The 17611-nt window shown below is 44.2% G+C and overlaps 1 protein-coding gene across 18 annotated transcripts in view; it reads right to left on the bottom strand.

The window, feature by feature from the left end:
• The window catches only part of KCNMA1 (potassium calcium-activated channel subfamily M alpha 1), a 700634-nt gene that overhangs the window by 133771 nt on the left and 549252 nt on the right, over nucleotides 1-17611 (bottom strand). For 15 of the 18 annotated variants that reach the window (XM_084794295.1, XM_084794301.1, XM_084794303.1 and 12 more), the window contains 2 exons: nucleotides 13386-13472; nucleotides 6444-6520 (listed from right to left, as the gene is read on the bottom strand). In XM_084794295.1, the coding sequence (XP_084650421.1) occupies nucleotides 6444-6520; nucleotides 13386-13472 (164 nt within the window). Of the gene's footprint in view, nucleotides 1-2212; nucleotides 3211-6434; nucleotides 6521-13385; nucleotides 13473-17611 lie in introns of those variants that run through there. The other 3 variants (XR_014781481.1, XM_084794299.1, XM_084794298.1) reach the window with 2 other exon arrangements.

Raw genomic sequence — 17611 nt, 5'->3', positions numbered from 1 at the left:
GATCGCTGCGGGAGAGCATCTCCTTAATGGATTGAGGCCGACCTTGCTGGGTCATCTCTCTGAAAAGGAGATAAGGGCCTTTCTACCTTTAAGAAATAAACCACCTGTGGTGCTCTTTCAAAGGCTGCTCCAATCTGTGGATGTTTAGGGGGAGTGAGGACAGAAGGATGAAAAGTCCTGGGGGCGGATTCTGGGGCATTCAATGATGGTAAATTGCACCAGCTGATGGGGTCTCCACACAGCAGCTCTACTGCGTCTTCCTGAGTGACTAGGTGAGTGTATCACTGAAAGTACAAATGGTGTGACTACTTGCCACTCTGTCTTAGGGTCCTTGGAACTTCATGCCCTATAAATTTCCCCCATAGGCCAACTTAACTCTGGGAAAGAAGAAATATATGCCTCCTAGGACTTCATTTTCTCTCTGGCCCACAAAATGTTCTTGTTCTTGGACTTGAAGAGGTCATGTCGCCAAGAATCTGATCTTGGGTCTCACTTTCCTCTAAACAACAACAACAACAAAAACCTATGTTTGAGCAGTTTCATCACTCGAGAAGAAAGCCTTTATGTGCTTTTCTTCACCACAATAAAATGAATATTCATCCAATATCTCCATTATGACTTCCTAGTCGTATCTTTAGAGGCAAAATGGAAGTATGTCCTGAATGGACATCACCAAAGTTATCTGCTTACTCTTGAACATTTAAAATGAGAGCTTTCTTAGACACACACTTGCACAACTTTTCCTCTGTTTTCAAAGGTCGTGATGGTGAGAAAGTAAAACCTGCAGGTGTAGCATGGTCACTGCCTTTTCCTTGGGACACACTGATAGAGTCAGGTGTCAGGCCTCAGGTCCTCTGCTGGCTGGCCCCTTCTGAGCCAAGTCTGGGATGGAAGGAGGGGCCACAGCCCATGCTGTCTGCTGTGCCATCTGCCTCCGGCACCAGCAACCAAATGGCCAGCCAAGTTGCGATTGCAGAATCTTAATTTGGGGGGGTGGATTGGAAGTGAGAGGAAAAGGAGCCTTGCCCAAGAGGCCAGGTGGAGGGTTCCAGCTGCTAGAGGGAAAATAATTTAGGTCTCCAGGGAAGCAAATGAAAGAGGAGACAGGTGTGGAATAAATGCCAGTAAAGTTAAGGCACTTCTCAGATCACATCCTCACTTTTCAAATCACTTCCAGGAAGACAAGAATGGGTTCTCAGGACAAACGTTAAAGCTATTCTTCTCAGGGACTCAGCAGCAACCAAAATTATAAACAAACCCTCTACAGAAGGAAAACCCACTGAGGCCTTTGTTTGAGATACATAGTTAGATGTAGCTCTAGGAATCAGAGGTCCTTTCGAATTCTATAAATAAGAAACGATGTCTTCACTTAACATGGTTTCTCCCGTTACCTTCTGGAGAAGAAGAAAGTCTTACACATGGCTTCCCACAATAAGGACAAGGGCCCAGAGTCAGCCCCGTGGAGCACATACCCCACTAGTTGACCTGGCTCATGGCACCCACTCTAGTTGAGAAAAGTGGGAGAGTTTGCCACTGGAGCTGTGTGTTGGTTGGCACTGGGTAGCCTTCTGGTTCTCAGGGTACTAGAGCATGAAAGTTCAGGGGTGTATAAGTGGTGCGTCCACGTACTTGCCGCAGAGCCAATTTGAGTAGAACTGTGCATTGTATTGAAGAAGGTCATTAATTTGCTTTGGCATGACCCAGAACGTTATAGGTTTTCTGAACAATGAAGGCTACCAGAACTCAGATGTTCAACTTGCTTCTTCTTTTGCAAAGGGATACGAGAGGCCTGGGTGCTGAAATATCTCCGTACTCCAGAGCCAGTGAAGTGGGTCTCTTTTATGTTTCCACAGAGTCTTACGTCTGTAAGCCAAGACCCAAAGCTGATGGCTGGTACCAGAAGAGGTCTATGGCTGTAGGTCACAGAAATACTGACCTTAAAACCTACATCTGATTGGATGATGAGGACCCTATGCCTTGAGTAAGTTAGAGATGTTTGTTTAGATTCCTACATGGCTCATTCATCAAAAATAGTATTCTCCTTGAATTAATGAAAAGGTTGGTTTTTTTTCCCTGAAATAAGCACATGGATCCTCTAGGATGCCCAACAATCACAGAGGAACTTTGGAGGGACCACTGGGTATTGAGAGAAGGAGTTGTATTTGAATGCAAGGAAACTTCATAGACTCTAGGAAATAATTACCACTTGTCTCCAGGAAGGCAGATACTTACAGTCCCAAAGGAGTAGTCAATTAAATCTCCAACAAGCACCTTCTTGTACAGAGAGGCATATATAATGTGATCAATGAATTCCTCTCTCTATGGAATATCTCTATGATTATATATAAAAATACACATTTTTACATATAAACTACTGGTGCATATCATATATATCACAAACTCGGGAATATATATGTAGCCTATGTGTTTCCTTCAAGAGAGGAGGAATTCGAGCTCCACAGCAGAGGAAAACAAGTATAGTTTATTAAAGACAAGCATGACTATGACCCCCAATGGACAAAGCATCTCAAGCTAGAGTGGGGATTACTCAGCCTCATCAGTGTTCCTTAAAAGTCCTGAGCAAAGGCCTTCAAGAGAAACACACTGTTGTCAGGGTCTTATTTCCGAGTAGAAAAATAAGACCGCGCCCAGAGCTCGCTGAAGGCTGGAGGATGGGTGGGAGCACGGAGAGCGGCCTCTGGGCATTCTCCAGCTCCTGGCTACTGTACAAGGACTGTGGAGGGGCATGAGCGAGTTGGGGCATGATGTAACTGCTACATGCAACACGAATACCAAAAGGAAAATGAAACTAAAATTGTACAGAAAATAAAAGGTATCTCATCTAGCGAAAGACCAGGAGAACTAGACTCAGGGCTACTGGGAACCCATTTTACTCACAATAGATCACTACCAGGGTGCAGTTTAAATAGAGTAGGGGCCGTATTCCAAGGCAGCAAAGAGGAAACAAAATAAATCAAAGATATGTCAATGATTAGAAATTAAAGGAAATTCCTTCACACACATCAATCTAGACATGACTTGTCCCTTAGGAGTCTACCCTTGGCAACTTTTCAGAAGCAGGGAGGGAAGGTATAAATCATTAGACCAGGTTTGTGACACAGAAAAAGAGAAGGGGTAAACGGTAGCATCTGAGAGCATGCTGCTTGGCTAGACATCTGGATTGGACTTGCTTCCTGGATGGGTGGAGAGCTATGAAGACATGGAAAGAAATGCAGAAGTTAAACTATACCACCTCCACCACCACCACCACCACCACCACCAGCACCACCACCACCACCACCACCATCACGGGGTCTCCACAAATGGAATGTCCGTACTCCATACTCCTCTGATAGAGGACACGAAACGTTGAGGGTTACCACATGGAAAGCAATGAAGAGGCTAGGGAGAGGCTGGGAAGGGACAGGAGGGTCAAGGAATATATACAGAGTCTGGAGACTGTCATTAGTTTTGTTCTCATGTGTTTTCCTCATCCCATGGCGAATTATTAACTGTTACACTCACAGGTTTGGATGAATAACTGGGTGGGCCAATTGCCCTTTCCAAATTTGAAGACCAAGAAGTGCCTGGCCAGTGGCTTTGCACCCCTCCATACACCATTAACAATGCTAACTATTTCTCAGGAAAGTTTCTTTGTGGCTTACCATATCTTCTCCGATTTCTTCAATGCTTGACCTTCATGAGGAGGTTTATATTCGATTATTTATTCTATTCTAATCCACCCATGCACATCTGCATCCTGCCCTCCAGACTATGGCCTTTTAATTGGGAATAACAACATTTGGACAATTCTGATTATTATCAAATATTAACCACACAGCTCATGGCCTTGTCACCCTTAAAGGTAGCTTGGCGGAGGCAATCCTTTTGCAGCAATTGTGTGGTGCATGATGGGAGATCATACATTTTATTAGCTTAACCTACTGTCAGAGAAATTAAGGGAATAAAGATATTGTAAATATGAGCGTGCTTTTCACAACAAAATGGAGCTAAAAGTTCACTGTCGTTTGCCTGCCTGGAATAAAGATGAAAAAGAAAATATACTGGAAGCCAAATCCTTATTTTGACTTTAAAAGTCCTTTAAATCTTTTAAGAGGGGTATGCCATAATATACTATGGTGTCCTATGAAGGACTTTCTAATTACAGAGAAAGTGAATCAGAGAAGTTATCTCCTTGTTTTTCCTCTTCCCTTCTCTCTTCCAGAGTGGTTTCCTCATCAAGACACAAAGGAGATCTGTTAAACTGAGACCAGATGATGCCATCTACTTTCTTGAAATCACCTGGTAGTTTCTAGGCCTTGGAGAAAGCCCAGCTGCCTGGCACCATCTCTGACTCTTGTGTGATCTCACTTTGTACCCCTCTCTCTCCCGCATGCCACAGACCCCGTCCATACTCTAAACAGTACACATGGCTTCCTGATTTTGAGTTGATTCCCTTGCTCTTCCCCATACCTCCACTCTCGCCTCCCAATGGACCTGCCAAGCTATAAAGCAGTAGCCATCAAATAAGAGCCCTCACACCCTCAGATAGTCCTTTCCCTCTTCTTAGCATGTGGACCACTGTGAATTTATATATCTCATAACAGGATATGGGTTTGTCTCCATTTGTTAGACGGAAGGTTTGGAAGGGATCCCATTCACCATTCCATCACTGGCACCAAGAAGAGACTGTGCATAAAGACGTTCCTCAAGAGCACATGAAGGGCTGCTCAGTTAGCAGTCCACAGTCTTGCCACTTCCCTAAGGCTCCCGAAGGATGAGTTTGCTTATACAAACACCCTTGCATGGACTACTGACCTCAATATTCTCCTGCCCATTGCGCCCCCGTCACCGCTAGGAGAGTTTCATCGCCCTCTGGCTCTGCAGCCCTCTCTTGTCTATGTCTACTCTCAGTATGATCTACGCCTTCTGATGGAAGCTACTCTGAAGGTGCCTGTCGTGTTCCTAAGTTCCCAGGCACATGGTGAAAAGGTGGGTGAGGCCTGGAGCCTGGGGGTTAACCAGGTGGTAACCTTTCTTCTTCACCTTAAACTCATTCAGATGATCTTGCTTGTGGGTAGAAAGAATCAGGAAATTCTTCTGGGTATAGTAACACAGTTTGGGGAAGCCAACCATGTATATGAACAAGCTGGCCTCAGATGGTGTGTGAAAGGGAGTCTAGGGAGCTTTGGCAGAAACTTCTCTAGACCAAGGGCCACCCATTGGTATTTACCAACAGACCAGTTTATCAATCAATGTTCAGGCAGAACCGTCTTTACATCTTCCTGGTCCCCCTCAAGCAGCACAGTGACAAGACCTTCCTGTGGCATACTCCACTTTGACTAGTCTATGCTTGTAAAACTGTGTTTTATGGGGGTGATCATTCGTAACTCTCTGCCACTCATTTAACCCAAGGTTATCCTTCTCCCTATAAGAAATATCAAGGCCACTGAGAACACAGCACCAAGAAAGGCCTGAAAGGACTTGAATCTATGAATGTTGGCTACACAGCTATCATCAATTTCATCCTCTTGCTAAACATGGAAGAGTCATTGTTTCTTTGACTAGACTAAATATGCACCTGCTGATTATATAGGGTATGGTGAGGACCAACGCATCCATCAAGTCACCACTGCAGTGAGGGTATCATTGTGTTCATTTTTCTCTAGGGTGCAGAACAATTTCTATTGAACTGTGTGGTCTTAATTGCTGCAAAAGGTTGGGCCTTCCCAAAGCAAAGACCACTTTACAGCATGGTGTCTGTGGAGGTCATAAGCCAGTGCTCCTAAGTCACCCCCGAGGGCCCCTAGGAGAGCTGCCTGTGGTAGAAGACAACTGAAACAGAGTGTGCTGGAAGCTTCTGAGCCCAGTCCAGTTCACCCCATAAAGCAATGTGCTTGGGGACAGCCCTTAGGACACTAGTGGCTGATGGCCTCATTGGCAGCACTGGTTTTGTCCTTGGGGCGATCTAAGTCTGAACCTTATACAAATTCCAATGGAAAGGCAGCCCACTCCTTTTATTTTGAGAATGTGTTCTGAGACTCACTTCCCTTCTAGGACTATTTACAGTCTCTATGCTTGGGGGCCTCCTATGTAGTAGAAATCACAATATAAAAGAAACACCCCCTCTTCCACAGCTATAGGTACCCTCCGTTCCATCCATGACGCTTAACTCTGTGTGCCATGGTTGTCTTCCTCTAGAGAAGTGGGCAGGAGGCACTAGGTTCCCATCTGGGTAATGACTGATTTCTTTTTTTCCATCTTATGCTCAAAGCAAGGGCAGGTATTTGTTTCATGTTCCTTTAAAGCAGGTGAAGTACATAAACATATTCAAGGGAAGACTTGGTGTTTGCTGTTCCTCTAATAGGAAAAGGAGAAGGAAAAAGGGACCGGGGGGATGAGGAAGGAGAACAGGAGGGGAGGGAGGAAGAAACACTACTTACGCCGCCTGCAGCCGCATTTTTTAATTCTTTTGGGATCTGTGACGTCATCATGACAGGCCTTGCAGTAAAAAAATGCCCTGGAGAAAGAGAATGGAAAAACTGACACATCTCATAATCCATCCCAGTGAAATGAGTACCGCGCTTCCCCCGAGGTGGTGCCAAATTAATGAAACATGCCAGCCCTAATTTCCTTTCATCTTTTGAAAAGTTTATACATTTGCAGACAGAAATGTTTGTTGTAAAACCATTCATTTCCAACCCAGGATTCTGTGATTGGAGTTGGTGTTTCTTTTTATACACTTTTATTTGCAAAGGAACAGAGGGGTAAGGTCCCACTGGTGTGACACACTGGGTCTCTGACTGTCAATTCTGAGAACAGCACTGGGTACTGGCCCTTGGAACACACAAGCAATCATCCCTGAGTCTTTGGAGTGTACTTTGAAAACAATTCTGAAATCCCAACAGTCTAGTCAAATATGTATTAAAGGGGTACAAGGATGAAGCTCCTCAGTCAAACATAAATACTACCTTTGTCACACTGGAAAGCACCTTTCCTCATTAGCCAAAAAGGGTTGGGAGTCACTGGAGGGAGGGGCTATAGAAGCAGTGAGTGCAGTGGTCCCTGAGAATCAAAGTCCACTTCATTCCAAAGCTGGTTAGCTCGACCTCCACTATGTCCTGCTCGGAGAATATATAGTAGAGATGGACTTTTGTTTTCCCTATGGAGCAAGACTCAGCTGTCCACTGGAATGGGATGAGGAGAGAAATGGTTGGGTTGGATGAGCCCCAAGAAGAGGCAGTCAACAAGGACAGCATTCCATAATCTGACTTAAGTGTCAGTGTGGGACTCCAGAGGGAACTGGTTCTGCCAAAGATGCTTTGGATGAGAAGAGCTAAGATGACCTGAGAGCTACTCGACACCGAGACCCCCAGGAATGACACGGGGACCTGGCTGGGCGTGTCATGCCCTTCCAACTTGAGATGCTGCGGAAGCATGGGCATACAACCACTCTGCGATTAGCCTTCAGCACAGGAGTCAGTAAGGGACGGGAGATACTCAACTTCTTGTAAATATATTAAACATGCTTTTGGTTAGAGGTTTCTGGTCATGGGCTAGTGTGAAGTGCTTGAACACGTTAGGCAGTCTGGGCTAAGGTGTGATGTTTAGTGAGTTACATGCATTTTTTTTTTTGGCATAAGCACTTTCCAAATTATGATGGTTTATTGGGATGTAACCCCATCATAAGTAGAGAAGCATCTGTACTGGGGAGGTAATAAAATTTACTGGAACAACTTTTCAACCCTCTGGACCCAGGAACTAATGAAATCCCGGGCTTAATGCCTTTACCACTCCCAACATGAGATTGAGTGCCAGGAATAAACAGGGACATTTCCCGACGGAGGCCAAAGAAATAAACACAATTCTAGGTTCGTTTATGTTTTCCACAGGATTTGCATTTCTACATCAAGCCCAATGTTCTTTCAAATCAAGGGGCTCCTTTGCCATTTCTTTAAACATCAGGTGCCATTCCCTTTGCAAACAGGGAAGAGCAGCTGTTTGCTCTGCATGGTACTTTGGTTAGGAAACAGGAGGGACAAGAAGATGTGTTCACATGCAGTTCCTCCGGCCATCTTCTTCCCCATTAGATATTCTCATGGGCAATAATGATGCAGGAGCAGTAACAGCTAACACATACAGGGTACCAACTACAGGCTCAGTGTTGCTCTAACAGCTAACACATACAGGGTACCAACTACAGGCTCTAAGCAGTCAGAAAGCATTAACATACTTGATCTTCAAGCAGCCCTTTGAAAGAGGCTTAATTATTACCTCTGTTTTACAGATAAAGAAACTGAGAGAGAGAGAGAGAGAGAGAGAGAGAGAGAGAGAGAGAGAGAGATTAAGTGCCCTGCTTACGATCCTACTGCTAAGTGGCAGAGTCTGGATTCAAGTCCAGGAGCCAAAAGTCTTGAACATATTTCTCTAAAGAGATGAAGAGACGAGCCCGAGTGATCTAAAACCCAACTCATTATATTTAACATTTGATTTTTAACTGACAAAACTCTATAGTTGTTATACATAAACGTGATGTTTTTAAATCTATGCATGTCATAGAACTGCTAAATCAAGAAAGCCAACCCATATTCTTTCAACTACTTGTTATTTTTATGTTATTTTATATGTGAAGTGAGAGCACTTAAAACCTACCCTAGAAGAAAAATTGCTAAGCATAATTTGCACAAATATAATACATTGTTTAAAAAAGAAACCAACCACCCTATGGGCCAGGGAGATGGCTCAGCAGGTAACAGCATTTGATGCTGAGCCTGACAACTTGAGTTTGATCCCCGAGTCCCATGTGGTAGAAGGAGAGAAGCTGTCTCTCACCTTCCTTCAAGGTGATTAAATTCTCACATTGATTCAACAGAAGTAAATAAGTAAATGTAAAAATAGTCCATTTTAAACCGACTATGGTCATGACCTTCTGCAGTGATCTCTCACATTTATCCTCTTGCTTAAATTAATGTCTTGTGCCCCTTGACCCCTCTTCTCTGCAGATGCCCCTACTCCCAGCTTTTAGCAACCACCATTCTACCCCGTGCTTCTATGGATGTGACTGTTTAAAGCTTTCGCACGTAAGTGATACTGTGCAGTGTTTGTCACTCTGTGCCTGGCTTCTTTCACTTAGCCAAAGAGCCGCTTCAGTCAGACAGATGCAGCTAATAAGAGATGAGCCAAGGGCTAAAGGTGCCCATGACAGCATATACGAGGACGACTGCTCCCAGATGAAGGAAGCAGACTCTTTAAACCTCAAGTTGATTTTTGCCAAGCAGCCACTCTTTGGGAGCTGTCACCCCCGCCCATGGAAGCCTCCATCATGTTCTCTTGGCAATGCCCGCCCTTTTGTTACAGCTACACATTTGCCCTTGGAAACTCAGTGATCCTGGGAACAAAACCCCACTGGTCTCGGTTTAAATCCATGACTGTGGATTCCAGGAGCCTTCCTCCATTCCTGGCGCCTTCTCTATGCTTGTCTGCTCATTAAAAAGCAAAAGCAAAAACACTCCCCACCCAAAACAAAACAAAACTGAAACCAAACCAAAACAACAACAACACCAAACCCTCCCATCCTCTTCTTCCTCAACTCACACACCAACAGAAAGCTCCCCTCCCCCTCTCCACGTCCTGTTAGGCTGGCCTTAGGGTCTCCTTGTCCCCTGTTCTGCTGTGCTTGGCTAAAGGGAAGAGTCAGAGGTGGGAAAGGATGCGATTGCTCTCTGGTGGGTTGTGGAAGAGCAACAGAAGCATTTCTCTGCTGGAAGGCAAAGCTCCCACGGAGAAGTCATCACTTCTACACCATGGCCTCTCCTCCCCAAGTTCCCGCCAGCCTTCTTGCCCTTGTCCCCGCAGTTCCATGCTGAAAGCTGCTCCCCTCTGCAGCTGCCTGTGAGATGCTCTGCTGTCTCTCACTGATCTCAAGCCCCTTGCTACCCACAAGTTTATAGGGCTCCTTTGTTAACTTCTGCTCTTGTTTCCCACTTAGCGGGGCCATCTGTTCCGAGCCAGGAACACCTGCTGATGTGGCCCCATATTGATACCTCCAGCTCTCTTTTCTCCAGAACTCCAGACTCTTGGATTGGCCTGCCTTTATGGTGACTCCATGCTGTGCTTAGGACCGATTTTCCGTTTACCACAACCCAAATAGAATTCGTCATTTCCTACCGCCTCCATCTTGCTCTAGTTTTTCCCATCTCAGCAGGAGGGATCATGCTCACCATCACTGTCATGGCTGATGCCCCAGGTCTAGGCCTCAGCCTTGTGTCCTACTCCTCCTTCACTTGTCTGTAGCTCCCAGGTGCACACTACAAGTTTCTCAGATTACTCCAAATGGGAGTCGCATGCCTCTAGCCCCCCCCCCCCCCCCCCCGGCAAGGCGCCAGCATCTCCCTACACTATTTGACAGTCTCTGGATATTTTGCCTCCTCTCCTGCTCCGTGCAGATAGGGAGACTGACCTTGAAGAACACAGCCCTGACCACCGTGCCCCAACTTTATCCAAAGCGTCAATAAGTTTTATTCCACTACAAAGCCATCCTCTGATGTCTCCCCACTTCTATCCTCTGCTCCCCAGGCCACGCTGTTTCATGTTGTCTAGAGACGAGGAACCTATGATTGTCCCCCACTCACCCCGTTCTTTGCACAAGCAGTTCCTCCCTTCTTCTCTCTCCTCGGCAGAGCAGCCTTCACTCACATCCAGCCGAAATCCTTCCTTTCCTTTTGAATTTTCCAAAAACCTGAAATTCTCTCTTCTATGGAGTGTGAACTTCAGGACACCAGATAGGTGTTTCTGGAGCCACCCAAACATTAATTAATATGTAAATATCTGATGAATGAATGACTAAACTTGAGAATGCTTCTGGGTTTGAGCTATTTCATGTTTTCAGAAGAAACCAGAAGCTGAAATTTTAACATAAAAGCAAACAATTTCTTTTACCTTGTCAGCTAATATATCATTTTAAATTATTAATCAATCAAGATATATATATCTCCTAAAGAGGGTAAGAGAGCCTCCAGACTGCTCCAAAGTTTCTTTAAAGGGGAAATATTTAGGGACAGTGAATAAAAAAACATGAAAATACTCATCTCAGAGTAACGTATTTATGGGATTAGAGGTGTTCACTCCTCTTTGTCTAAGCTTTGTACCTCACAGTTTCTATGACCCAGAGTCCACTAATTTCTCTTGTATGTTTTTGTGGTGGTTGTTGTTTTTTTTTCTTTTTGAAGCCACAGTAGAGGGTGAGAACCCAATAAGAGAACATCATAATCTACTTTTTCAATTAAAAAAAACCCTTGCTTAGTTTCATTCAAATTTCCAGCATCCCTTCTGCAATTTTCTGCACTCTTCATCTAGTTTAAATCCCCTAACTGACTTGCTCTGACACATCACACACCATGGAAAATCACAGGGTGGAGTTGTAGCTGATGGTGTCAGCACACATTTGTGAGCATCATAAAGCAAGGAAACGGGACATGTTGCATAGCCTTGTACAGGGGGTCATTTATTTCCTGGACTGCCTGGTATCTGTGGCATTCATTAGTGAGAGGTGCAACAGGAAACGGAACTATACAAATGGGAGCTTAGGTTGACTTTGCTCTCTGAGAGGTGCGCATGATGTACGGTCAGCTGTGCTCCCACCCTACCCCGCTTAGAGCTGGGATGCTGTTTCGGGCTTCCGTGTTTCACATCTGGACAAGGACATCACTTTTCTGGAGTCCTTTGCTGGGGGGGGGGGTAGGGCTCACCTAGAGACCACATTTTCCTGACTCATCTGAATTTCTGTTTAGGATAGTCCTGATGCACTCTGGTCTCAGGTTACTCTATGTAGCAACCAGACCGAGATGTGTAATTCTCACACAATTTAATAATGCCAGTCATCCTCCAATTTTCAGAAATAAACTTATGGGTGAGCTTGGTAAAACTTTTCCTCAACCCCATGTGTTCTTTTCCCTGGAATCATTTAAAACATGTATAGCCCCTTTACTACAGGTGATTAGGAAGAAAAAAAATGACAAGCCTGGTTTGGTCAGATACTGTTGTTCTCTGCTGGCATAGCAAGACTTTGCAGACACACGCTGTTACTTCTCACCAGCTCTGAGGCTTTGCACAAGCTGGCCAAGCAAGCCATGCTTTAGATCCCTCATAGACAAAGGGGGAGATTGCAGGGATGGAGAGACAGCTTAGCAGTTAGGAGCACTGGCTGGACCAAGGTACCATTCCCAGTATCCACACGGTATCTCACAACTGTCTGCAACTCCAGCTGTAGGGGATCCAACACCCTCACACAGGCATACATGCAGGAAAAACACCAATTCACATAAAAAGAAAAATAAATACATTAAGAATCTTGTGAGGCTACAGGCGACAGGGTAAGGTCACAAACATGAAGAAATGCTTTAGTATCCAAAGCAGTGACAGCAGGTTGTCATAAGGGGGTATTGGCAGTGGTGCACAGTGCACTCTCATAAGGACGTGCTGGCCTTCCACAGATGGGAAAGCCAAAGTTCTGAACATTTTTTTTTAAAGATTCACTTCTATTCCAGGTTATTTCTGAGGATTATCACAAAGGACGAAGCACGTGCCTAGCACAGGCCTGGCTGTGAGTGGGAACTAACTAGAAGACAACAGGCCTCCACAGAGAATTACAGACGCGCATAGTCAGGATTTACTTAAAACATGTAACACAACTGTTCAGCCAAGTAACCTGCCTGGCTTTCTTGCCTCGTATATTTCTGAAAAGTTTCAAAGTGGGCAGAATATAATCATATATAACAAGAGTCTATACCAATATGCAAAGCCCTGTGATTCCCTAAGCTACTTAAGCAAGAATAAAGAGACTATTAAAAATGTCATGAAACATTGAGGCTGGTGCTAGCCTTATGCCGCGGGACCCAAAGAGGCTTCACAATTAAGGCTGACAATTTTAGCCACTGCTTAGAAAGTTGCAAACACAAATGGGGAAAGTCTATGGTTCCATCTGAAATTAATCCAAACTATCTGAAATTCTACTTGGTACTTGCGACAGAAAATTTGGAATATACAAGGACATTTACCCAGGCAATATTGAGAAAATAACCTTAGACAAGGGTCCAGACGTCCGGTGGATCCTACTCAAAGCAGGCACACATCAAAATGACCTCTCTTGTCACTTCTGCTTTCCACCCCTTGGTTTCCTTCCTTGTTAAGATGATGGAGCACTTAACTAGGCTTCCTGATTCTAAAATTTTAGTATTCTCACTTAAAGACAAGGAGATGGCACTCAAAGGAGAGGCTACAATAGTTCCAGAGTTAGAGCCTTGGGCATACGGAAACATGCAGGCCTTGGTAGATCGAGGTGTCTGTGGCTGGGCCAGATAGGAAGGCAGAGGAAAACAGACTCTTACCTTTTAACTTCTTTGGCATCACTTGCGATGAAAAATCCTAAAGTACCTTCTTGGATCTTAAGGTGGTTCCCAGGGTTAATTAATATTCTGCTCCGTGAACAGAAACAAACAAAGAAGACACAAGTATGAGCTCATGCTTAGGAAAACACCTCGACAATACCACCATCCTGGTGTTTTGATAGGGGCCCCACTAGTCTAATGCTTACCCCAAAGATTTTTTTTCCTTAGACCTTGATTTTCATTGGTTCACATGTCTAGTTGAGTCATGCCGTCATTTAGCCCAGTCGGCACACTCCAAGTCAGGGACATCAAAGCGGATCTGGCCTTAGGGTCTAGGTTTGCTTAATGGAGTTGCTTAGCTGCCCCAGAGACACCTGACTGGAGGCACAGTTCTTCAGGATGCACCCCGTTTTGAAACTGATTTTGACGGCCAGTGTTGAAACACTGTCAGTCTCATGAAGCTTTACAAACACCCATTTCCCCTTAGATGACATAGTATTAATGGGACCCCTATATGGATATAGAAACATACATAAAGACATACTACATATTTCCATGGGGAATGGTACAGGACACCTGTAGTATATTTAATGCAGAGAGAAAGTGTACATCTTCGGACCTTTGATAAGGACTCCATGAAGAGCCTTATTCACACAGTGGTAAGGAAACCGCTCTCCCACTGGCCACCTCAATGATTTCAGTCTGCTTTTTATAAAAATGTGTGGGTTGTGCGAACAAGAAGTAAAAGTAGCATTTTTGGGGGGTCACACTGTTTTAAAGACAAATGAAAATCCTCTCTTAAAGGAAGGGAAAAAAGAAAGAAAGAAAGAAAGAAAGAAAGAAAGAAAGAGAAAGCAGCTACCTTGTCCTCAGGGACGTATGAATGGAACTATGCAGTGTCCTACTTCCATGTGCTAGAAATTGATTAACTGACCATGCATAAGTTTGAGATGGCAGCAGAGATAAACGGATCCTAACCCAATAGATGGGAGCCGTGCTCACGGTTCTGCAGATCAAAAGCAGAATACTAGACTGTCTTATGCAGAAATAATAATGAGGCTTTGAGCTTAACAGATGTTGAATTTAGTAACTTGAAGCAATAGACAATAGTCTTTGATCTGGAAAGCTGGCGATTAAGGTAAGAGCCAAGTTAAGGAAGCCCCTAGCTGCCCAAAACAAAATGGAGCATAGTAATTAGCATGTTGTCTTTGTCTAGTGGTGAAACCGTTCCAGAAAAACAGAGAGGGCCCAGGAAAACTTCTGTTCTGTTGGGAGAACTGTGCCCAGATCATTATTTCAGAAAGCACTGTGGCTACGAGAACATCCACCATTACTTGTAACAAGACCCGATAGCAGGAAACCGGGCTTGTGTTATTCCTGTTATTAACACTAAATAACAGCAGAGTGTGAAGGGTTCACTGCTCTGTCCCAGAGCCCCCTACAGCAACGAGACGCCTTCTGAGTCAAAAACCATCAGCCTGCTCTGATGGTCCAGCACCCACACTAATGACATGCTGCAAAAGGCAGAGGTAATTACTCACAAGCCCCCTGACTTAGCACAGTCATGAGGGGAAAGGAGTAGAGATTATACAGATTTTTTTTTACATATAAATCAATGTAAAATTTTGTGTGTTTGTATTGATCAAAGTGTATATGAGACTATACAGTTTATATTGATTTCCTTTTCAAGTCAATTAAATAAGGCATTTTAGATGGCAGAGTTCTAGATTTTATACATTGTGGCCCCTCTTTTCTGAAAGGCAGTTCCTATGTGACTTCCTCTGCAATCAAAAGTAGGGTCCATATTCTAGCACTCAGGTGGTAACTTTGGGCAAGTCCTTAAAACTCCCTAGAACTCAATTCTATGAGAGGTGTATTAACAGTAACAATAGCCTTTTGTCAAAGAATTAAGTAAGATGATGTCTAAATGGCACAATAATTTTTGTGGGTTTTAAAAATCATTTTAAATTTTAAAAAATGTGGGACTATATTGCATTTCATCAGAGGTACCCTGGGTCAGTGGACTGGAATACTGTGATATATATATGAAGGTTTTTTGTGAGAAGCAGTTATAAGATTTTTTTAAAAACTATACATGACAGAATAATTCATGAGTTCATCTATTTAAAAAATAACACACAATTCTGGAACCTTAAAAATAAACTCCTAAAAGTTGGGAAAGTCTCCATTTTGCTAAGAATTCACATAAGAATGCAGGAAGGGCTCCTGAGTTTCAGGTAGGTGGGTGGGTCCTATCATGAGTTGAACAACAGAATCTGAAAGGTGAAGCTTGACACGTGTTGTCTTGGCCACACACATGCCCCAAGTCCTGTGTTTCCTTCCTCAGGCTCTGTGTCACATCATCTATGCCCCGGCAATGCAGCCCACTGTGTCACTGTAACATGCAATGGTCACGAGGCTCTTATTAAGAGAGGCTTCCTTTCATTTCCTCTACTCTTTATCTGCACTGAGCAAGAATTGGCCTGCAGTGAAGTCCAGGGATTGGCAGTCTAGAGAATGCAGGTCAAGGGAATTTACTGCGGTCTTCACGCATCTTTTAATTGAGTCAGTGTGCTGGAGAGGCTTGGTGCTGGTGGAGGTGACCCTGGTGCTCAAGTCTCAGGTTCCCTAGCAATGTCAGTGAAGCACTTAGGTGTGTGCATCAGGCCCAACCACTGGGTCCTGGCTCTGTGTGTTCTCCTAATCTATAAGATAGAGTATGTAATCCTTGACTGACAATGTTTCTAAGAGTAGAAAGGCATAGCCTCTCTGAATCAAGGATACACTGCGTCCTTAATTTTTGGGTCTATACCTATAAGCAGGGTGATTGTAAAAGTAAGAGAAAACAAGCCCACATGGCTCCACTGGTCTGCTCTCCATTTTTTCTTTGGTGCTGTTTGAATTCCTGTGAAGGCGTGGCCTCTGTATAACATCTAGAAACGGGCCACTATCGATCCACTTCGCTAGTGACACATGGAGTCACCCCCAGTCCTTGAGTTGTATCACGATCTGCAAGAGGTAGTTGGCTTATTGTCCCCAGAGCTCTTGTGATCTCAGAATGCTCTCATGCTCCCCATGGACAGGGTCAAAAGATTAAAATCACATCTATAGAAAGTATGAGGCAAGTATACATATTAGGCAAAGACAGGCTTGACAAGGTGAAGGAGCCCAAAGAATGAGCCAGACACTGAGATAAATGAAATACGTCTACGATAACAAAGTCCTCTGTGCCATACAGGCTAGATTTGGTTCTAAAGGTGGGAAGCAACAGGCCCCTGGTCCCCAAGGCCCACATCATAGGAAGTTTCCTGTGTGAGTTATGAGCTTCAGAGTCTCTTTCTGGAAACACATTCCTGATTTTAGTATTTCAGGTGTCATAACTGCTATCTATCTACCCTCCACGTGCAGAACATTTAAATAAAATGCTAGGCCCCTCTTCTTGGAAATATAAATTGATAAGAATTCTAGGCAGGAATAATAACTTTTTTCTCTCCATACAAAATGCCTCCTAGACTTAAAGTTTGCTATTGACCTCGTACCGGGAATATGTTAATTCTTTTCAAGTATCTCTGATATTTTTAGGAGACTATTCAATGTCGAGTTTGTTTTGTTCTCTGAGCTGCCAAAAGTCCTCCTCCTCCCCAAGGGCCAGTTTTAATTGGTTCTCTGGCTCCGATTTGGTCCAAGTCACGAGCTTATCAGAGATAAAACTCAAGATGTATCATGTAGACAATCAAGGTAAGCTCTAAGAGGTTGCTTCTCTCAGAGCGGCTTCTCGTCCCACACATCCATTAGCAGAATCCCAAGAAGGACATGTTGGCAGGAGGAGACATTCCCTCATTTTGATGAAGATATAAATTATCCTCGTTTTACCATGGCCTTGCTGACTTTAGTTGGAAGTTCCTAGTGACAGCTGGCAGCACCAGGGCTGTGTGGTCCCTTCTCAGAGACTTTATGCTCATTGCCTTTTCTAGTTCTCCGGTGGGGCTCAGTCTCCGTCTACATGCGCTCCTTAAGAGAAAAACATACCCATTCTCTAGGGAACCACTGTTGACTGGAAGACTGAGGAACGGGATCCCTCTGTTTACTTTTGAGTTTCTCACAGTAGAGCTTGGAGTCCTACGTACTATGGGTACTTTCCAGAGCCATAGGATGAATGAAAAGCCCACACCACAGCAATTGGCCTCGGTTCCCAAAGTTTCTCTTTTCTTCTCCAGTAACGAAAG

The sequence above is a fragment of the Acomys minous genome (genome assembly GCF_964271855.1).
Source record: "Acomys minous genome assembly, chromosome: 9".
NCBI classification, from domain to species: domain Eukaryota; kingdom Metazoa; phylum Chordata; class Mammalia; order Rodentia; family Muridae; genus Acomys; species Acomys minous.
The sequence above is the reverse complement of the archived record's forward strand: the minus strand, read 5'-3'. Positions and strand labels throughout refer to the sequence as shown.